This window comes from Toxorhynchites rutilus, chromosome 1 (genome assembly GCF_029784135.1).
Source record: "Toxorhynchites rutilus septentrionalis strain SRP chromosome 1, ASM2978413v1, whole genome shotgun sequence".
NCBI classification, from domain to species: Eukaryota; Metazoa; Arthropoda; class Insecta; order Diptera; family Culicidae; genus Toxorhynchites; species Toxorhynchites rutilus.
The window spans coordinates 20,810,446-20,834,081 of record NC_073744.1 but is presented as its reverse complement, the minus strand read 5'-3'; the positions used below and the strand labels follow the sequence as shown (position 1 = coordinate 20,834,081).

Below are 23,636 nucleotides of genomic sequence, written 5' to 3'. Positions count from 1 at the left end.
TTGTCGAACCAGATTCGTTCGTCATCCCACTGGATTACTGCCGCATTCGATTTGACTGTGTCATGCGAAATGTGCGGACAGAAACAATGGAAGGATGCAATATTTGTTCATCCGTTAATCCCATTTCCGGAACAGAGAGAAAAAAGCGATGCCGATAAATGTATTTCGTGTCCTATCGAGAACCCGAACAGAGCGATTCCTCGGTTGCACTTTACGACATCGATTCCAGAACAGCCAGATGATTTGAATGTTTTGCATAGTGTCGCATCCGCATTCAGCCTTTGCCACAGCAGGGCGACTGTAGATCATTCACAGGACGCCCTGAGGGGGAAGGAGCACTAGTAGATGAACAAGGAAACGCTCCCAACTGGAACCGTACTGAATGATATTAAAAATAAATAAATAACCTCCAGAACAGAACTGGCGTTCGGCAATATTTCTCTGCCCGAAAAGGGCATTTTGGAAGAAATGGCCGACAGAAGTGAGTGGAAGAATACGTTTCGCCCCCGAAGGCAGGCGGTTTTCCCACGAAAAATGGATAACGTTATCCAGCCGATTTGTTACCGTCCCTGGGAAGAGAAGGGATGAACGGGTAACCGCCCCCCCCCAAGTTAGGGGGGGAAAATATGATGACTTATTTAGGGTAAAGGATAAACAAATATCTATCCTCATCGGATCGGGATTATTATTGATAAATACGTTTTGCTCAACCCCTTTTCCATTGTATTTTCGTTTCTGTTCGTAACTGATGATATTTCGTTGTTTTTGTCTGTTCATTTTACAGTCCTCGATTCAGACAAAGGTGCAGAGGAAGTTTCGAAGGTACAAAAACAATGGCCGCAATTTCCGAATTCCGCAAGAAGAAGCTGCTGTATGTGTTCCACGTGTTTTTCGGTAAGTTGAATATATCTACAATATTAATAACAATTATAATGAATTAAGGTAGGATTAGTGCTGGAGTGAGCCCATAAATTTCCCTAGCTGTATCTGTTGAAATGTTAAGCAGAGTCTTGGACTGCAGAAAACAGGTTTCCGTTCTTATGGCACTTAAGAGCAATCTCTCTTTAATTCCGATTGTTCAGCAGAGCTATTTCGTTACGTCGTCCGTTTCCTTATGTGAAGCACTTCCTTAACAAGAACGATAGAATCTCGCCAAATTCCGCTCGTAATGCATACACAAAACACCCCTTGCTTGCTGCTTGGACTGTCTGTGACTTGGGACTTGGACTTGGACTGTGTGTACTGTCCTGGTAGGGGAGCGGAAAGGACAGTACAACGATAACTAAACGTATTTCAGTTAAATGGATTGTCCGTCCGGCAAATTGATGATTCTATTTTCTAGTGCCACGAGTGTACAACTGTAGTTACTGATGCGCTCAGGAGCAAACGATTAGACAAGTACTAGACAAGATGTAGTCGGAGTGATCGATTTGAATGCTGGGTTTTGGAATGGTTGGATTGGTTTACCGGGAATGATTGATTGACTTTTTCGGGGGGGATATATTTTATTCGATTTTAAGCACTTGAGTAATTAATTCCTCGCCCGAGGCAAGTGAAGAGTATCGCTCTGATCAGAACTATCAATCACTGCTTGATTTATATTCGTAAATTCCGGAGGATTTATCCGAAGGAACCATGAAAAATTATCGCACTGAACCCATCAAATCATGGGCTGAACAAAGCAGATTTGAGTGCAAATTGAAAAAAGTGCTATCGCAGTGGAGCCCATCGAATAAATAAATTCGTAAGTTATGTATGTGTCATTGTCCGAATTGGGTTTTAGTCGGAAAGCGAACGTCAAATGACATTGACTTAGACTCCATAAATTCTTCGACCCCTACCCAAGGAACCGATATTTTTTTCAGCACGTGTATCAAACGACAGCTACTCAGCGATGAAAGGAAGGCAACAAAAAGAAGGCAAGGAAATTGGGAAGGATCGCCGGAAATTTTTCCTCTGTAAAAAAATTCCATTCCGAACTTCCACAAACGGATACTTTTTGGGTATAGCAGCCTTAGCTAACTTTGTTTCCCATTTGTTACAGAGAGTGAGCCCAGGGAGGGTTTCTTCCAGTGGAAGCAGAAATCAATCAAAGTCAAATTTTCTCCGATGACACTAGACGGACTGTCCTTTCTGGTTGAGGCAGTCGCTCCTCACTGGACTGGAACGGTAAGAGGGCTTCGTCACATCAAACGGACCGGTTGTCAGTTGGAACTTTCCCTGTTAACAGCAGCTTAGCATAACAACAGCAGGTTTGATTCCATACCGGTCGGTGTAAGAACTTTAGATGGAAAACACAAAATAAAAAATAAAAACCCTATTCGGAAAGCACGACGATGGACACCCGTCTGTTCCCGCCTTCCGTGGCCAGCAAAAGTTTCATAATGAGAAAAGCTGTCGGTCCTGTCGGTGCGGAAAGCGAATCTTCTCCACGCAACCAGTTGAACGATGGGACGGAAGCTTATTGCTTTTGATGATTGCGTACTTTGCGATCAAGTTTTGCTCCTCACGTTCCGGCCAGGACTGGGAGTTGCTCAATTGGCTCCGGTGAATGATGGTTTCTATGTTATCAAAAAAGTTTGTTACTTGTTGACTGAAGTTTATTGTTGTTGTAACTTGACCTAGACTTGTTCCTGTTGTTCCTAGATTATATAGTCCTAGAGTAACAATCAAGTTGACGCTAAAACTCTGGACTGACCATTGTTTAGTGAGGTTCTGTGAGCATTCGTCTGAAAATTTTCCCACGATAATTTATCTCTTGGGACACAATGAGTGTTTTGGTGTTTTGTTACCCTCGGGAGGCATCCTGGAACCACTGAGTTTACCATTCAATTGTATTTTAAGGGGCTATTACTGGTTTGAGTTCAATTACTATTAATGTCGCTTTTTTAATGGGGGCCCATCCGTATTTTGCAGAAGAAAAGATGTCATACAACTTTGGATTTCATTTTTCATCATCAAACTTTGACAAATTTGAGGGAGTTTTCTATTCCACAACCAACGGGCCATGCTTTGACAAAGAGGCTAAAACTTGAAAGAGGCTCATAGAATCATTAAAAGTAACCCAATAAGTCGCTTCTGTACTGTTATAAGATGACAGAATGGTTGGAAAACAAAGAATTTTTGATGATTTATCATTTACGAGTAACTGATTCAGATAACAATAACATACGATTTTGTGTTGATTTGACTGTTACTGACGATGGGAAATGTGAACTGTACGATTACGCTGAGCCTGGTCAATTGTTATCGACTTCACCATAAACATCGAATTCGAAAATTCATGCCTTAAAGCTCTGTGGTGGTGGTGTTTACCAAAAAAACTTCTTGAACATGTTGAGTTTATTACGGACGAAAGACATAATCCACAGTTGATTCGCTCGAGCTGGTGTTTCAAGGAAAACGCAAATGTATAAAAAGAAGTAATATTTTTTTTCATAACAGTGTTAGATCTCTTGTTTGAAAAATCATAAAAATGTGTGATGATGTTCAAATGGAAAAATTGATCCTTGATCCTTTCAATCATTGGTTGTTTGAAAGTATACGGTATGATTTTCCAAAAGACTAGTTTCATTTGTTTGCTCCTTTCTTGGCCTTAAGGGAGCCGTTATTCAGACAATTTTGAAGGGATTTTTTTTTTAACCAAAATACGTATTTATTTGAAAATGAGGACGGCGAGACGGTAACTGTGAATGGCGAGCGCTATGGCCGCATGTCAACCGATTTTTTTTGCCACAAATTGAAGATATGGATACGGATGACATGTGGTTTCAGCAGGACGGCGCCACGTGCCACACAACACGACCGAACATGGCCATATTGCGAACGAAATTTGAGGGACGCATAATTTCGCGTTTTGGTGATGCCAATTGGCCGTCCAGATCATGCGATTTGAACCCGCTAGACTTTTTTTTGTGGGGTTATGCGAAAGACCGTGTCTATGCCAACTCTCCGCAAACTCTTGAACATTTGAATACGAGATACCGCCCCATATGTGCCGAAAAGTCATCGAAAATTACCTGTTCCGGATCAAGGTGTGCGAGGAAGCCCTAGGTGGACATTTGAATGATGTTGTATTTCACACATAATGGCATAAACCAAACTTTAATTTGAAATAAAAGATTCATCGAAATTAGAATACTAAGTGTGTTTTATTTCAATTTACTTTCGGAATTTGAAGCTGGAAAACCCTGTATATATTTTTATTAAGGCTCACATGGCGTCAGCCTAACAGGGCCGGGAGTTCAATGTTTCGACAATGTTTGTTTACAACTATGTTAGTAATATGTAACCGATTACTCGCGGTTGGCTCGAGGTTAGTATTACAAGTGTTCTCATAATTGGGATGTTGCAGTCTTCAGTGCTCTGTACGTGTGCCCGACATGGGATACTTCCTATTGGGATGCAGCTGACCGTTAATTAGCAACGCCCCCCTAGTCTGCTCCCCGTATCAAGCGTGGTGCGTCTTTCTCGACTCGAGGAATCCAGGATAGAATGATCACTAGCCGGCGCAATCATCAGCTCGTGCAGAGTTGTTTTGAGCGGTACAACCTTTGGCTCTTGTTGAATCATCAGTGGACTGCACAACCTTCGGCCCGTGTATCTGTAAAGAGTGTGTGTATGTATTGCCGCGACTAAGTAAAAGTTTATAGATCGGATAGGAGGGATATGAAACAGGGACACAACGAAGGAAACATCATTAAACGTTGACATCGGCGTTTCTGAGGAACAGGTATAGATGAAGCAGAAGATCAGGATCACGGTTACCTAAGATATCCCGGACGGGGATATACGATTGTCTGCCTTGTGCCCTCAATGCTCTGGAGAGCTGAGAGCGGGCAGCATGGAACCGGATACGCGACCAGACAACATGCTCGATGTCATGGTAGCCATCGCCACAATCACATAGATTGCTTGCTGCGAGCCCAATGTGATAAAGATGCGCGTTTAGGTTGTAGTTATTGGACATAAGCCGAGATATCACGCGAATGAAATCACGACCTACATTCAATCCCTTGAACCATGCACTCGTCGAGACCTTAGGGATAATCGTGTGTAACCAACGACAGAACTCATCTTCACTCCACATGCACTGCCAACTTACAAGCGTGTGCTGACGAGGAATGTGGAAAAATTCATTATAAGTAATTTGCCTTTCAAAAAGTTCTAAGTAATTTTGAAGGGATATTTGATACCATTTGTGATTTCTGTTACACTGTCTTGCTCCAACTTGCGAGCAGCCAACTGCCTTGCTCAAGCCTAAGAGAGGGATCTTTAAACCGCAATGGTTGATCATCTGCTTACTATGTGATATTTTTTATTGGTTCATGCGATAGAGATATTTTTAAAGATTGTATTCATATAAATTTGGAATAAATCGGTTCGGTGAACAAGTTTCGAGAAAAACACGTTTGCAGTTTTGAGTCAAATCCGTACTAGATTAGATATCGCATTAATAATATGGCTGTAACTCGATAAATTATGGGAACTTAAAAATATCCTTCCAAGGGCATATTCTTGAAAGTTTAATGTTAAAGAAAAAAATTCAATGTTTTTCCAAATCTCTAGACTAGAATACCCTCTTAATGATGATGTCATACACAGCGGCTCGGCTGGATAAGAAGTTCGAGAGCTAAATTACTCCGAAGAGTTGATAGTGTGTTTTTTTGGGTAAAAGATGTCGTACACTGCGGTGCTCGCAGCTCCAAATCCGAGGTTAAACGGAATGATATACGCATCGATTGTTTCTATGCGTTTTCTAAGGTAGAATGAATTATCTACCATTGTGTTGTGTTTTATGTAGCAAAAATGAGACATAATGGTGGTGGTGGAATCTATGTATGTGGCACTCAGAGGGAAAGGGATGTAAGTGACATGATCGATTTCCTCTCCATTGACCCTCTCTTTGGGTCATAACTAAGCTGCAAACGCATTCTCAGCTGTATTTGACATTGTGGACGATAGGTCATAGCCTCATCTTTTTGGTTTTTGGATAGCAGACTCAAATTGGAACGTTTTTGCAACTGAGTTATTAACGAAAGAGACAGTTGATGAGTCAGACCGGACCATGTGAAATTTTTATGATTGCGAGAAAAACGAACTTGAAGTTCAGTGCTCTGCAATTTTCAAAGCATTTAATTTTTTCGTTCAATATTGTTCTCAGAAATTTTAGCTACTCTCTGGCAATACTTTGACGTATGATAATTGTAAAAAACATCAAGAATCATGTCAAAAAATGCACTTATTTGGCTGCCGTACACGGTTCTCTCTGACTGAACCAAATGAAGCATTTTTTAAGATTTGGTTCACTATGATTGAACAATTTCGAAATATTTCTCAATCAATTAACATTTGTGAGTCCAAGTGTGCCATTCTGTTATAAAACTTGGTGAGAGAAGGGGTGTGAGGTTGGAACTGCAAAAACATTTGGTTGCGTTCAGCATCATAGTCTCTGCTATCGATTACAGGCATGAATTTGATTACACGGCAAACATGTTAAAGCATAAACTTTCCATTTTCTATTATTTTAGACAGTATTCGTCAATAGAATCGTCAAATTCAAATTCATTGTCATCGCTACAGTCTAAATTGCACTCTGCGATAATGTTCATGTCAAATTTCAAAAACCGAAATTTTGCAAAGGTCATTTTTTGGACCAATGAACAAAATGTATATGGCAGGTTTTTGAAATTCGATGATAATTTTTCCATACATCTGATGTCACCCTATTCCTCATATGAGGGAAGCATCCATTTATAGCTAGTCACCGGTCGTCGAGATTGTGTTGGATCTGAACTTCGAGTTTATGAAACAAGAGAAACTAAACCTCGCAAACCTGGTATTTGTGAGCATTCACAAATTCTCCATATTTCATCTAGCCGTCAGGGCTCGTCTTTGAATAATTTGGTTACAGAGTGAATTCGCTCGGATCATCAATGATTACCTGATTTACCTTTCGGTGGTTGTTTTCGATGGAACTTTACCGTTTTCAAGTAATATAACTGATGTCACTTTTTTGGTTATAATTTACATGCCATATTTCTGTATTTAAAGTAAGAAGTTTGAAGACGTGCATAGAGTACGAGACCGAGCCCGAAACTCCCACAATGAGTAGTTCGTCAAACCTCAAGCTTCCATTTGTGGTTCACTGGAATGTTTTTTCTTTTTATTCACTTCCACTCGATAAAAAAACTGCTTTTCCTAAATTGATTAAAATTGAATGACGTTCAAAATTAATCTAATTCTATGACTTTTTTTTCTTACAGATATCAACCAGAGCGGAGAAATCGATCGCAAAGACTTCGAGCTGGCAATTAAGGTAAGATGGAATTCTAATTCTGCTCTTTTCAAACCAATTCATCAGGGAATCAGGGAATAGTTTTGAACTTCTTTCTTTTCGTTCCAATATCGTCAAATATTTTGAGAAGCCAAAGTTCTGATTTGAATACGTTTGTGTTTGTTTGTTAACATAAATTCAATCATTCCATGCCAAACCGATATAGTGGTTCTCAGATTTCTATGAAAAGTGGTAATTTTTTTCATTATTGCGAAATATTAGACCCGTATTTTTAATTTTTTTTATTAGGGAACCCATTTTCATTTTAGGGTGGTCCGAAAAACCTTTTTTTCCTACTTTTTTCCAAAAATGACTTTCTTTAAAAATTAATAACTTTTGAACTACTGAGCTTATCGATATATCTAATTGAATCCAATAAGATAGTCTTTATTAAAAAAAATATTGAACTAGCAAAGAAATGGATTTCATTTTCGTAATTAATGACTGTAGTCGTTTTTTATTTTTTCATGGCTTTGAACTAAGGGTCGCTATATTTTTTATATTTTTCTTGGCAGCTGAGGATTTTTTACATAACATATCTCGATATCAGAGATGCTATTTTTTTCGTTTTTGAGATATCATTTTTCAAAGTTAACCGATGGTTCGAAACAACATTTTTTCCTCCTTTTTCCCACTATAAAAATTCATAACTTTTAAACTACTGAACCGATTCAGATGACCGACATATCAAATTGAAGCTTATGCTTACTATTAGTTTTATTTGGAAAAATTACATTTTTGCGATTTTTTTATTTCAGTTTTTGTAATTATAGATTGAGTTAGTTTTTCATAGTATTCTCGGTTAAAGATAGAGGGCGCTATATTTTTTATATTTTTTCTGGAAACCTGAGAATTTTTCCATAACATATGTCAATATCAAAGATGCTATTTTTTTTCGTTTTTGAGATATGATTTTTCAAATTTGACATGTTTTATTCTTAGTCTTCGTTCAATATTACTATGTGACTAGACTAGACCTATGCAACCAGAAACCAATGTTATCGCAAGTGTGATACTTTAGCTCAATCGGCTTCAATTTGATATGTCATTCATCTGTATCGGTTCAGTAGTTCAAAAGTTACGAATTTTGGAAAAAATTTATTTTTGTATAAAAGGGGAAAAATAATTTTTCGGACCGTCAGTTAACTTTAACAAATCATATCTCAAAAACGAAAAAACAGCATCGATATCGAGATATCGAGATATGTCATGTAAAAAATCCTCAGTTTTCAAGAAAAAATATGAAAAAATATAGTGCCCTCTAGTCCAAAGCCATGAAAACAATAAAAAACAGTTACAATCAATAATTACGAAAATAAAATCCATCGTTTTTGCAAGTTCATTATTTTTTAATAAGCTAGTGATAAGGCTAGTCAATTGGCTTTAATTTGATATGTTGCTAATCTAAACCGGTTCAATGGTTCAAAAGTTATGAATTTTGAAAGAAAGTCATTTTGGGAAAAAGTGGAAAAAGTTGATTTTTCAGACCACCCTGAAATGGAAATGGTCACCCTAATGAAAAAATAAAAAAATACGGGTCCAATATTTTGCAAAAAAGAACAAAACTACCATATTTCATAGAAATCTTAGAACCACTATGGCTGAATCACCATTTTTCTTCCTTCATTAATGATTGACATGAAGTTGTAACAGTGAAGTTGTAACAGTGATTTTGAACATACATGAAGTTGTAACAGTGATTTTGATCACAATTAGTTTAGAAGTTAGAGGTTAGAGAAACTTCAAATAAAAAGGCTTCTCAAAAGCTAACTTTTAGTACATCTGTCTTAAAATTACATGAGTGCAAAAATAAACTCATTTTTATAAAACTTAATTTTAAAGCTTATAATGTTCGATATTCCAAATTTATTTTTTTGAAAATTGATGCGCTTCAAGAAATTATTATTCAATTATGTGCGTAACTAACTTCTCGCTGTTTGTCGACCTGCACTTACCGTTCTGAATCATATTTCGGACGCTTAAGGCATATGATGCAGAAAACAGATCTAAGCTTTATGTACAGGTATTATTTGGTTGATATTTCCAATAAGTTAGTTCAATATGCTTTTAAGCTTTTTTACTTTGGTACCTATTTGATTGAAAACATAAACAAATCATCGAATAAAATGCTTTTCAAATGAAGCGAATAAGAATCAAATTTCGGACAGATTTAATTCAAATTTCGGACACTTCATTTTGTAATTTTTTTTGACGAAAATTACATTACGAAAGGCTGCAAATTTTCTGGATTTAGTAGAGTGATTTGTGATTACTAGTGATTAGTAACTATCTACTCTGAAAGCAATTTTTGATTGACACTGAAGGATTCACGAATGCCCTTGCCAGGAATTGTTTTGAAGATGATGGTTTAATTGATTTTTTCTGAAATATTACTACCACGTATATCTCCAATAGCCGTGCGTCTCCATTGATTACAGTCCAGTTAATGCTTTTTCAGTGTACACTTATTTCACAAACCCTAATTAAATATTAGACAGTCCTTGTATGCAGCTAACGGGTTTTCTATCTTTATTTTAAAAAACTAAATTTAGTGGAGAAATGCAAATCTATTCAAAAACTAACTTTTTAGTCAGAATAATGTTACCATCCAAATATACATAATTATAAGGATTTCAAGCTCGAATGTGGGATTGTACTTTGAATGCTAATTTATTACTGGAATCTGGAAACCAACTGTAATTTTTATGCAAAATCTAAAACGAAAATCAAGAATCGAAAGTAATGAATGTTCGAGACCTACATTTTGGAACTTTGGAACTTTGTATACACGTAATAAGAAGTATCGAAATTAGAATCACATATTGCACTTCTGTAGGAGCCTGGAACCACTGCGACCATTAGTTTGATCTATTGTAGATCTATTGTAGCGGGAGCGCATATAAATATCTAATGAATTATTTCATTGCCAAATTTCAGATTCGAAACCGCTTTACCATTCACCCGAAACACGTTTACCCGAAGCACATTTACCCGAATGACATTCACCAGAATGTAACAAATGCACGAATGAAACATTTACACGAATATACATTTAACCGATTGCGATAAATATCCGAATGCCACATTAACCCGAATGCAACGTTTACCCGAATGAAAAAAGGAAATATTCCAACAAACCAGGTTATGTGTTTTGTAGAAACTCTTGCCAATAAGATTTAATCAATACAACATGAGAGAGCAACAAAAATACGTAGTAAATTGAAAAATTGCCATGCGGAAATTTGAATTATGTTGAATAATGTGGGAGACATTGCTGATTTTATTTTTAGAAATTAGTGTAGGCACAATTAACATGCCGTCTTCTTTCCCTTCCGTATTGCTCTTCAAGGCTAAGAGATCATGTATAAATCAACACGGGCTTTGGAATATTTTTTTCGAAAATTAAGCTGGTAAATTTAACATGAAGAATATAAAGCATAATTGTCTTCAGAATGTGAGTGAAATGAAATGGTAAGAAAAAAATGGTACTTACGTGTTATTGCCAGCACCGCACAATTTTCATTACGAATTTATGTTGTCGTGATGAAATTTATTCGGAGGTCAAAGTAATGGGGGCGATGTCCTCATCTAACGGCCTCCGACCCGCCGTCAGATGTGAATATTCTAATTAAAGACAACTGTAAACAGTGCATTCGGGTGAACATTACATTCACGAAAAAGTTGCATTCGGGTAAATGTTCTTTCGGGTAGATGTTCCATTCGGGTATCTGTCGCATTCGGATATTTGTTACATTCGGGTGAATGTCTTTCGGGTATCGTTTGTTTGGGTAAATGTAACACAATCTTTTCCTGTACCTTCTTGTCGAGATGGACATTGCAAATACAAATGAAAAGGGCAGAATAATATAACGTGTGAAAAAGTAGCAATGGGTTGGTCGTAAATTTTAGCATTCGTTTTTTGTGAAATTGTGGTGACTTTTCACGGCGAATGAAAAATTTGCAATTCTGAAATTTACAGTACAATACCAAAACTGATAATTAACAATATCTGAATACGGAATATAAATTTAAAAAAAAAAACATTAAAATTTATTTTGGAACATGGAATCAAAACTGTAATTCTGTAACTATTATAGTTAGTGTGTAATTTGAAGTTTAAATGGATTCCTTAATTGAGAATTGAGATTCGAATCGTACTCCTAATCTTATCAAAAGATATATTGAATCCGGGATTAAATCTTGTGTGCTATTAAAACATTAAAGCAATTGAAGTTGAAATTGCAATATGGACTAACATAGTATAGACTAACAAATATTCCTATTTATATATTTTCCAACTGCAAATATTTGTATTCCCAACAGAAAATCTGTGACCTGCGCGGCTGGTCGGAGGGCCACTCCAAGTACAAGGAAACCCACGATGCGATGTTCAAAATCTGGGACGGTCTGCGAACGAAGGCCGACAAGGATAACGATGGACAGGTAAGCTATTTTTCCCGTGAATTGTGTTAAAATCAGAAACCAAAAAAGAAACCAACTGCGGTGCCTTGGTGAAAGCCAATATTTAGTCAAATTACTTAGGAAAACATTTTGGGTAATGGATTCCTGATTCAACAACGCGCAGGCAAACCATTTCGTTAACGAACCGGGAGAGGAACGGAAAAAGGTTGACCCTCGTCAGGATCAGATTGAGTATTATTTTTGATTGGTTAGTATGATTGATTGCAGCGTTGGAAGGGTTTCAGATGGACGAAATTATGCGATCAACAAATTCAGCAATTTTAACTTTCAAGCACCTACTTGAGCTATTTCGAAATATGTAACTCATTACAGTGAAACTTTTCGAAATAAATTCATTCCTTCACGTCATGACAGAGAGTGAATTCCCTCGAAACTTACCCAAAACTCACGTTCCGCGGTATTCACGCGGCACAGGAGGTTTAAATTTATAACACGTTTCACGCTACTCGGGCAAAAATTACTGCCAAAGTTTTACCCACGAACATGGTGTTTATTTTACGGCGAGAAGCTTGCACCGCCATTCGTCATCGGAATCAGCAGTGGTCTGTTTCCCTCAGCTTGTAGGCATGGTTCCGCTCGTTCACACAGGTACACACACAAACAATTGTTGTTCGCCCCCATTCTTCACACAAACAATTTCAGCAAAAGAGGGATATTTCCTGAGAATTCTTGCACCCAACCCCAAAATACCCGGGGCCATCGCCGCTTCCTTTCGGTAAACCAACACAAGGCGCGATGGTTTCTAAGAAGAAGCAGCATTCCATCCACAAATGGCGGTCTTCTCGGTGGTGGGAATTAAATTTGGAGCGCTAGATTCCGCCCCACCACCGGTCGGGAAGCAAACGGGGTAGCATATGGCGGCACACAGGGATTGTGGTTTTGTCTTTTGAGTGTGCGATGATTTGCCAATTTGCGCTTCCGTACGTAAACTGTTTGTTTTTCCTGTGCATTGTTAGCGCTGGAATGGGAAGTCTTCGCTCACGTGAGTCGGTTTTTTTTATCGGTACGTTTATCCGGTTGAAAATATGTGACTTTCGACAGGCGGAAAACAGAAGAAAAACGCGCGTCATGAAGAATCCCATTTCAAACTTGAATTTTTTTCCTCTCATCTCGACATTCGCCCGAATAAGCAGCACCCGGGAAAAGTTCTTGCGTCGGGTGAGAGCAAAAAAGGGGGCTGGCATGCGGATCGGGGTGAGGCAATCGGTTCGACATTCGAAGTTTCCCAGCATCAATGCCAACAGATTTTGATTGGAATATTTTGTGAATTGGGTCGTGAAGCGAAATGGGGTTGAGCCAGAAAGAAGTATTTCATTCAATTGTGGTGAAAGTGATTGTATTTCGGAAGAATGAGGTTTTATCGACAGCTATACGGTGATGTGTTGTGACGCTTATATTATGAGATGTTTGAGTATAAGATATTGTATCAGAATGAACTGACATCGTGAGGAATTGAAAGCTTAATCCTTTGGAAAATAATATGTTATCACTTTTCTCTCGATTCTCTCGATCCTCTCTATTCTCTCGATTTTCTCGATTCTCTCGACTCTCTCGTTTCTCTCGTTTCTTTCGATTTTATTGATCAGATCACTAGATCAGGGTGGCCAAATAGTAATCCGCGCTCGCCAGCTGGTCTAGGTTAGTGACACCTTCAAACGCAATGAATTATCCCTCCACTTTTTGCCGTGATCATTCTATAGGGTGTTTATGCTAGTCTCAGTAAAACATATTAGTTGTAAGAGTAGATGTTTCTTCATTAGAGTTTCCGTTTAAATATTTTCTTTCAGATTGTTAGTTGTTTTATATTAACACATCAAATTGTTCGACACTAACTAATTTTTTTTAAATTACCGCTTTTTTTTTAAAATTGTCACTAGGAACAATTTCAACAATGTTTTCTCCAGGCAAATAATTTGTTAAATGTCTAATTGAAAATGTTGAAAACATCCGGCATAGGGTATCCAAAATCAATGGAAACTAGATTTTTGGAGAAAACTTCACTTTTGAAGACCGCGAATGCGAATTTTTATGAAGTATTTTTATTATTATTTCAAAACTATGTGAAAGAATTATGCCGATTTCTTTCAAGAAATAAAGTCATAAATAGAACAACAGTGATGAATGATAAATTTTTAAAATCAAATATTGAGATTTATTTTGTGCTACCGTGGCCGAGTGGTTAGCGTTCGGGTTCGATTCCCGTTCTGGTCGGGGGAATTTTTCGTCAAAGATTTTTTGTTTGTTTTCAAAGCAACATGTTCGTCTTTCCCATCGGTGGAGCGTTCGTCCTTTCCGACTTGATTAGCATTTCTTACCATCAATATTTCTGGAGTAAAAGCGAGAAAAATTACCGCTGGTTCGATAAAAAAAGGGAGGAAAGTGATGATAAAATACTCACGTAACGAAAAATATCCAAAACAATTACTTGTTAACAATAAGAACCTCATTTTCTGCAGACGAAAATTTACATCGAACCGTTCTTTGTAGATCACATCTTTATGTTTTCATAATGAACTATGATTAAATTTTCCGTATAGAAAACATACTCCCTAATAAAGTTTTCTGCAAGGAATATTGGGCAAATTTGTTTTTCTGTTAATGATTTTCTTTCACAATTTTGAAATTTTTACGGTTATATTGAAATAATTTCAACCTTTTGCGGTCGGAATTTATTGCCTTAAAAGAGATCCTGTTGTCTTTCTACACTAAAGATATTTTGTTTATACCGAGTATCGTTACTTATTATTTATAGAAACTCCGCATACATTCGTGAAAAAGTTCACTAGACATTAAAACTCGTTTAGAAAAAATGTGAAGTATATTATATCGTTGAACAAAGTATTTAGCATGCTTCCTTACTATGGTGGCTGAGAGCAGACAAACGACCGCATAGGGTTAGTACTAGTCGAGTTAGAGTAAGTACACTGGATCCGATTTTTTTTACGCGATTCACACAAAATTACGCAATTCTCTTGAAATACGTGATTTTGAATTTTTACGTGACTTTTTTGCGCTTACGCACCAGTCGCATCAAAATAAGCAAAGAAAACCAATCAATTATTTTCATTCAAGATTAACAAGTGGAAGGGTCTGAGCCTAGAGGTAAAGACGAAATGTTGACGTAGGACTTTGAGGATAATTACTTTTGAATTGAGTTTTTGATGCAGTTCAGAAATTCGTAAATTCAACTTATTAAATACTCTAAACAGAAAAGGAACTATTAATAATTAATGGTGCAGGATTCTTTCTACAACTCTTATAACCCGTTCGAAGTTCAGTTCAGTTCAATTAACAAATTATTTTTCTAGGTCTTTTCTGTTTAGAGTATTGAATAAGTTGAATTTACGGATTTTAATAGTAAATTGTTTTAATAGATATAAATAAACTTTTTGAAGAAAACATCAGATAGACCTAATTACCCAATTAATGAATCGTCTCAGCTTTTTCCGGTTTTTCTTTTTGATGAACAGAAAGTATGTAAATATTACACATGAATTAAAAAACAATGCATTATACTGAACATTTACGGCTTTGCTGAAAATCTTATTCAATTGCAAAATAAGCATTTACAGTTATATCAAAAAAAAATTTTTGTTAAAAATCGAATTTTCGATTGCCAAAATTTTTTTTGTTTTCACAATTTTTTTTCGTGATAACAGTAAATATGTACGTTTCGTGCAATTATAAGACATTTGGCGCAAAAAAAAATTTAAAACTCCGATTTCTGGCGATATTTCTGTTTTCAAAAAAACTAAAATTTTAACGTCTGCGACAATAGTAAATGAAGTCCGACTGAGCTAGTATTTTGCATTGGGTGTATTATCGTGCAAATCAACATTTCACAGCAAATTCCGGATGAAAAATCGAGATAACTATTTTTATTGGCACCCAATACCATACGTCGTGTTCCGAAAAATCGACTAAAACCCAGAGTGTCGTTTTTTTACAATTTTTTTTTGTTATCGAGATGACAGTAAATCTCGACGTTTCAATTTTAAGACATTTGGCATCAAAAAATATTTCTTGAAAACTCCGATTTCCTTTTCTTCCCCCTTGGGTGATTATTCGATTTTCAAAAAACTCGAACTTTGACCGCTTTGCGCCATTCTTTCGTGAGTCCGATTGAGCAGAAATTTTGCATGTGGCGTTTTTTCGAGGTGGTGAACATTTTTTATGGGGTAACTTTTTGAAATTCTACATGACCATTTTTATTTGGCACCCTAGTATATATATTCGGGATTCTTGCCAGTTAATGCTAGGGATTCAGTTCAATTTCAAGTTCAAATCCAGAAACAGTTCATTCCATAAGAAAGCATTAGGGAAGAACAAGTTCAATTCGTTTAGAGCAGAAGTAACAACGCATACTATTTTTGACTTGACTTGAGCAACGTTTAAGTTCTTCCTAAACCAGTTTAAACCATCTAAGACGCCGGAACTCCTAACAAGGAAGAAGTCCAACCCCATGATAACTATAAATAAAGAAGGCAATCCCAATCCGAAAAGCAGACTACTTACCTCACACCATTCTGGAGCCGTCTGATTCTGAAGGGTTAGTGGCCTAGCCGGGATTTGCTGGTATTCAGGGAATCTTAGATTCCTTAGATTATCGCTATGGAGGCTAACGCCCGAATTGTATGCAAACATTTTTGTTGCTTCCCCCACAGCAGCGAGTGAAATCTGAAAAAACATGCCTACTTTATTCGCTTAATTGCTTACTTGTTTTACTATATTCACTGTTCGTGTCATAATAAAAAAAAGCAAAAAACATTACTAACGAAATTGACTTTTATGCGAAAACATTTCGGATCGATCGCAATCATATTTCTTTGGTTTGGTGGTTATCAAACTCTAAGCAGTGCCCCCAATTGGCAAAGTTTGCTAGAGTGTATCAATCAGTTCCTTGCAGTAGTGTTGACAGTGAAAGACTGTTCTCTGAAACCGGCCTGGTGTACGAAGCAAAGCGTAATCGGTCGGTTCAAAAATTTACAATCAAAGTAATAGTGTTAACCCTTCTTTGCATAATGGTGGAAATTTCCATCATAACATTGAATGCTTAAAATTATTTAATAAAACAAGTTCAAGTTGATCGTGTTTGGACCGTGATTTATTTCACCAATGAAGAAAAAAATATGCAAAGAAGGGGTAATGCATTAATGTTATGAGTTAATAAAAACCTTATTTTGAAAAAAATATGATTTATCTTGTGTATATGAGAAATCATTGATTACCGGATATCCTTTTCATCTCTAATTCTTAAACTTCTTGGGTGAATCTTTATGGAAAATAAATGCTTTGTATGTTCATAAATGATAATTTTCTTAAAAAATCAACGATATTGATTGTGGAGACTTTACAAAAAAAATTAAGTATTACTTATCAACTATTTAGTCATCGATTATAGAATGGAATATTTATTAGTATGACATACGATTTCCCTTTCAATAACTCTTCTAAACATGAGCATACGGTCTCACAGACCGAGAATCAATAATTTTGTTTTGAGGAGGCTCAATTAAATGACAATTGAAACTGAATGAAGTTGAAGAAAGCATATATTGTCTGGAGTTCTTTTATTTAATTACTAGCTGACCCGGCAAACTTCGTCCCGCCAATTTACTTGATTAATTCTCGAGTAATGCAGAAATTTGTGTTTTATTTGTATGGCAGCCACCCCTAAGAGAGGGGGGAGGGGTATCTAACCACCATAGAAACATTCATTGCACCCTAAAGTTTCCATATGCCTAATTTGGTTTAATTTGCTTGATTAATTCTCGGGTAATGCAAAAATTTGTGTTTCATTTGTACGGCAGCCCCCTCTAAGAGAGGGGGAAGGAGTATCTTAACACCATAGAAACATTTATTGCATCCTAAAACCTCCACATGCCAAATTTGGTTTAATTTGCTTGATTAATTCTCGAGTAATGCAGAAATTTGTGTTTCATTTGTATGGCAGCCTCCCCTTTGAGTGGGGGAAGGACTGTCTAACCATCATAGAAACATTTATTGCACCCTAAAACTTTCACATGCCAACTTTGGTTTCGTTTGATTGATTAATTTCCGAGTAATGCAAAAAATTGTGTTTCATTTGTATGGCAGCCCCCTCTAAGAGAGGGGGAAGGAGTATCTTATCACCATAGAAATATTTATTGCATCCTAAAACCTCTACATGCCAAATTTGGTTTCTTTTGCTTGATTAATTCTCGAGTAATGCAGAAATTTGTGTTTCATTTGTATGGCAGCCCCCCCTTTGAGTGGGGAAAGGACTATCTAACCATCATAGAAACATTTATTGCACCCTAAAACTTTCACATGCCAACTTTGGTTTCGTTTGCTTGGTTAATTTCCGAGTAATGCAGAAATTTGTGTTTCATTTGTATGGCAGCCCCCCCTTAGAGAGGGAAGAGGGGTATCAAAATATCACGAAAACCTTCCCCGGCCCCAAAAACCCCTACATACCAATTTTCATGTCGATCGGTTCAGCAGTTTCCGAGTCTATAAGAATCAGACAGACAGACAGACATCACTCCATTTATATATATATATATATATATATATATATATATATATATATATATATATATATATATATATATATATATATATATATATATATATATATATATATATATAGATATCTTTTTTACTTTATTGGCATTTATCAATAACGCCTGAAAATACACGACAGTAAAATTACATAAACACGCAAAGTCTGTGACATCATGCGCGAGAATACGAGTTATGATTTTGCGCGCGAGTACAGGAGGGTTCAAACTTCGTTTTATCGTCTAGGACTACATTGATATTTTTAATGAGTTTTTGATACAGTCCACGTTGGTAGACCGCAGCCTAGCATTCGAACAATTAGTCGCCTGTAACGCCCAGAAGTTTGGCCAAATTATCTCGAAAAAAGTGAACTGTTTTCATTAGTTAGAAATTAATTCCAATTCTCCAACAACATCCTCTCGCTCAAACTTTAATCGCCACGTCTCACCTGCTAATCATCGAAACATGATCATAATCGGAAAGGCTGCTTCAATAAAAAGACAGTAGAAAAAAACCCCTCTGAACAAACAAACCTATATTAATCATCAACCAATCTGCCGAAGTGGTTGCCGAAAGGAAAACACGTGTGAAAATGTAATGAAAACTGTTACCGGAGAATCGTCGTGCAAACGAAACTGGCAAACACTTGTGTGTCATCGCTTGGCTTGGCTGCTGACAGGAGGACTTCGCCATCGTCGTCATTATAATCGAAATCATTATTACCATCGTCAGCAGCAGAAGTTTTTCTATCTGTTTTGTGCTGGAGGAAGGAGACCGGAGACGTTCCCCAGGATAATCGAAAAAGAGTCCTAGGAGTGTTTATGCGCCTCGCTGTATGTGTGTATATATAGGTGGGGAAGAGAAGAAGGCCCACGAAATTGGACTAAATCTCGTTAACTGACTTTTTATCACTTCGCCTGGAAGCGTTCGCGTTGATGAGCGAAGATTTGCGTCGATTTCTTCGGAAGAACGGAGGATTAGATTAGCTTTCTGCACAAACTAGAACACCAAGTTTATCGGGTTCGAACTTGCTGTTCCAAAGCGTGTGAAGCATCCGAAAGAGTGACTGATTTGGGAGCAAACGGTGAGGAAAAAAACTCGCAAACAAGTACCTACCGTCACACCAATGTTCAACAGGTGTACCCGCCAACACTCACCTTTCCTCCCGGCATGAAAAGTTTACGGACGGTTTATGGCCTCCCAGGCATTAGTTTCATTTACGATTACGATCATATTCTTCATGGAGGGATCAACCTTAAAAATCATCGCGCGTCGCAGATCGGAGTTTCACACGTCGTTAAATTATACTTCCGTGTTGTTCCTGGTACCATCTTGTTTTATTGTCATATCCCCGGGAACGATCGAATTACAGTGCGGCACACAAGCAGATTGGATGGACTTGGTTTGCCATGAGCTCGCCAATGGTGCGACGTGATAAGATTGGGATTAGATGCATTATGGCACTTTATGTCAGCGCAATGTTTACGAGCGGGGCAATGGATTATGGCGGGAGTTCTATTTGATCCAATACTATTCAGAGAAGAGATCGTTAGGCAGAACACAAAGACACACTGGATGGAGCCAGTTTTCTCCGCAGGTTCAGGGTGACGAGTGGAAGGATTATTTTCATGGACAATTTTCATACAAATTTTATAACTATGGTCGGGCTGTACCGACGATGTCTTAATGGCAAGTTTGATGGACGTTATGGACAATTAATGAATTTATGATTGACGCAATGCAGTGAATCTGGACGGGTCGATTTTTTGGCACTGATCCTATGATGCGCCGGATCTCATCCTTTTATTCGGCTTGGCATTTGCTGTCCGTCTATAACGATAGAAGTCGGCCGCCAGTTCTGCGCTTGGTTCGAGCAGCGATACAGCACACTGCATATCTGCGATAAAATGCAGATGATTGCATACGATTCCATTCAACTCGTCACAGAGCTGTGGAATTAATTCTGTGTGTTGAAATTGGCATACAGCGAGATTGACATTTTTATAAACTTTGTGTGAATTAAACCCTCAAATGGCAAGTTTAACGTTCCCTTACTGGTGTATCGTAATGCATCGGAATCCGGACATTTCAGTATTTAGGAGAATAAAATCAACTACCGTCACGGGGGGTGAACTGATCACCGGGTTGAAACTGATCAAAAGTTTCATTGAAAACACATATAAATTTTCAGGGGTATTATACAATTAAATTCTAATCTTTTTTATCTAACATGTTCAATAATCACCTGAAGGTTCTTTTTGTCGTTGGGTCTCAACGAATCACTTGCGAGGAAACTAATATTTTTCTGAATAGCATTTTCGTTGCCATTTTTAACTGTGATAAAGAAACATGTTTTCAACAAATCATAACAATATTTAAAGACGCTAAACATATTAATTCACTCATAGCCGACATATGATGAGTAAAAATAGTACTGAAACACTTGTAAGTACTGTTGGAACAAGTGAGAAAAAACTATTTTACAAAAAAGCACCGCGAATGACCAGAACTGAATTTCGTCATGCGACATATCGAACTTCTGGGTTTGTCAAACTAGCTAATCCAAGGGTGACCAAGGATTTAGGGCCATATTAGCATAACACGAATGTTCTTCGGATGACCTGCTAATCAGTTTTGGAATCGATTTACGGAAAGGCATAACCACACCTTGTTCGTTAGGGGTGTGGTCAATTGGAACTCTTTACCACCCGTTGTGAAACGATCCTCGTCAGAAGCAATTTTTAAGAGTGGCTGTATCAGTTTTTTTGGAACCGTGTAAATTAGTTTAATTATTTTTAAAATCAATCAACGAATTGGTTAGGCAATAATGTACTCAAACCATTCATAAATCGGGATTTTCTATACATTTTTGTGCATATCACAATAGATAATCATAAAAAATAGATTGATCAATTTCATCCGGAGCTAGGTTTTGAAATTTTATTCATTAATTTTTGGTTTTTTCAATATAAAAGATGAATTTAATTTTTGATCAAGTCCGAAAACATCTTTCTGAAAAAATAAAAAAAAATAATCCAAAATTTCTCTAGAGGTGATAGAGTTTCGCTGTAATATCGTTATCAACATTTCCTGGTGAAAATTCAATCAAAATCTTCAAATATCACTGTTTTTACTACACTATACTTTTTTTTCTTTATTTGGTTTTTTTGCATGTATTTTCGTTTCTTGAAAGTAAAACAAATTGATTCATTCCCTTAAAGTCAGAAAACACCTTTCTCACATGAAAAAAAATTAATTTATCCAGATTCTCTCAGGAAGTGATAGATCATATTTGATGAAAAAAATCCTTCTACGCATATGTTCGATTTTCAACAATGACAGAGTTATAGAACTTTTTTTTTGTTCCGGACTCTGTTGCCTCAAACTGATTTGGGTGTGTCACATCAAATTGCATCACGGAAAAAACGCTGTAGAAATTTAATTTTTAGGAATTATATCTTCAGCTATCGCTTATAATCAGATAAGAGTGTATAGATCACGTTGGCCATGCTTCACTGTCAATTTTTCGTAAATTTGGAAAAATGTCGTCAAACGAAAAAGAGCGTCGTGAATTAATCTTGTGCACTCATTTCGAGAATCCGGAGTTATCACATCGGGACATCGGTAAGATGCTGGGAATCGTCCAATCCACGCTCAGCAGAGTACTAAAACGATACTTCGAGAACCTAACCATCGACCGGAAGGTGAAGAACGGCAAAAATGGATGCTCCGTCAGTGAAAAAGATCACAAGCGCGTAGTTAAGCAGTTTAGACGTGATCCGAGAAGTTCGGTCCGGGATGTCGCCAATAAGCTGAATTTGTCAAGTTCATTCGTCCAGCGGACCAAGCAGCGGGAGGGCCTACGTACATACAAGGTTCAGAAGGCTCCCAATCGCGATGAAAGGCAAAACATGGTGGGGAAGACGCGAGCCCGGAAGCTGTACACCGAAATGCTGACGAAGCCGCATTGCCTGATAATGGACAACGAAACCTACGTCAAAGCGGACTTTCGTCAGCTGCCGGGCCTGTTGTTTTTCTCCGCAGAGGACAAATTCAGCATTCCGGAGGAGATTCGCAAGCAGAAACTATCCAAGTTGTCACCTTCTTGCCAAAGGAAATGAACCCACCCAACGTGCCGGAGCTTCGCTCAATAGAGAAATATTGGGCGATTATGAAGCAGGCCCTCCGGAAGAACCCAAAAGTTGTCAAATCGGAGGCGGACTTCAAGAGAAAATGGATTTCTGTTCAAAAAAAACTACAACCTGACGTTGTACAGAACCTTATGGACGGGGTAAAGAGGAAGGTGCGAGCATACGGGCTTGGGCTCGAAGTATGAATAAAAAGAAAATGCCAAAAGTTGTTTAATAGTTTTTATTTTACTGTCTAAAATTTTCAAAAGGATCGGTCTCCTGGGCGAATTTCTACAGCGTTTTTTTCCGTGATGCAATTTGATGTGACACACCCTTTATAATAATAATGTGTCCGGTTTAAAAAGCCGTTCTGATTCTGAAGAATTACATAAAAGCAGAAAAAAGCGTTCGTGATTTACATTTTTCTGATTTTTAACTGTTGGAACTAGGGGACGTTTTCTATTTAGAAGCACAGAGAATGGTTAGAGAGTCATTTTAACAGAATTAGTGATTTGAAAAATGTTTGTAGAGCTCGTCAATTAAGTTTCGAAACTGACAATGAAAATGAACTTTTCAACAAGTTATTGAAATATTGTTTAATATTACGAAATTTATGCACCAATGATTTGTACATTTCCCAACAATTTACAATAAACGAATTTCATGCCAACTTATCTTAGGAGTTGACAGCACCATCTCAAATAGCAGTGAAACGTTGTGGGTGTAAAGATATGAGTCATTTAAGCAACATTGCATACTTAAAATCTTCAAAAAAGAATTAGACTACTTTTTGAAAAGAGTCAAAAAAGGTTTCTTAATTTAAAAAAAAATTTATATCTCAAAAACTAAGATACCTGCAAAATTCTGGTCAAACGATGTTATGTAGAAAATTGTTCAAATTTTCATAAAAAAATACCAAATTAAAAAAAATCGCAGAAAATATTTTAAAAATTAAAATTCATTTTTCTCAGATACCTTAGCCCTACATATACAGTGGAACCCCGATTATCCGCGAGCGGGTGATCCGTGGTGCGGATAATCGGGGTTCATGTTTCTCGCGTTTGACATGTTCTCGCGTTTGACATGTTCATGTTTGATATGTTCGAAAAAAAAAGGAAAATTTGTAGAACATGAAAATTGCGATA

General features: G+C 37.1%; 2 protein-coding genes across 2 annotated transcripts in view; both read left to right on the top strand.

Annotated features, from left to right (window-relative positions):
- LOC129763562 (uncharacterized) overlaps window positions 1-23,636 on the top strand; it is a 212,654-nt gene that overhangs the window by 32,150 nt on the left and 156,868 nt on the right. The gene's annotated exons all lie outside the window — the stretch shown is intronic.
- Window positions 1-23,636, top strand: part of LOC129763563 (calexcitin-2-like) — a 99,483-nt gene that overhangs the window by 56,273 nt on the left and 19,574 nt on the right. The window contains exons 2-4 of the mRNA XM_055762759.1: window positions 785-894; window positions 7,266-7,318; window positions 11,660-11,779. Of these exons, the coding sequence (XP_055618734.1) occupies window positions 834-894; window positions 7,266-7,318; window positions 11,660-11,779 (234 nt within the window). The 5' untranslated portion in view covers window positions 785-833. The remainder of the gene's footprint in view (window positions 1-784; window positions 895-7,265; window positions 7,319-11,659; window positions 11,780-23,636) is intronic.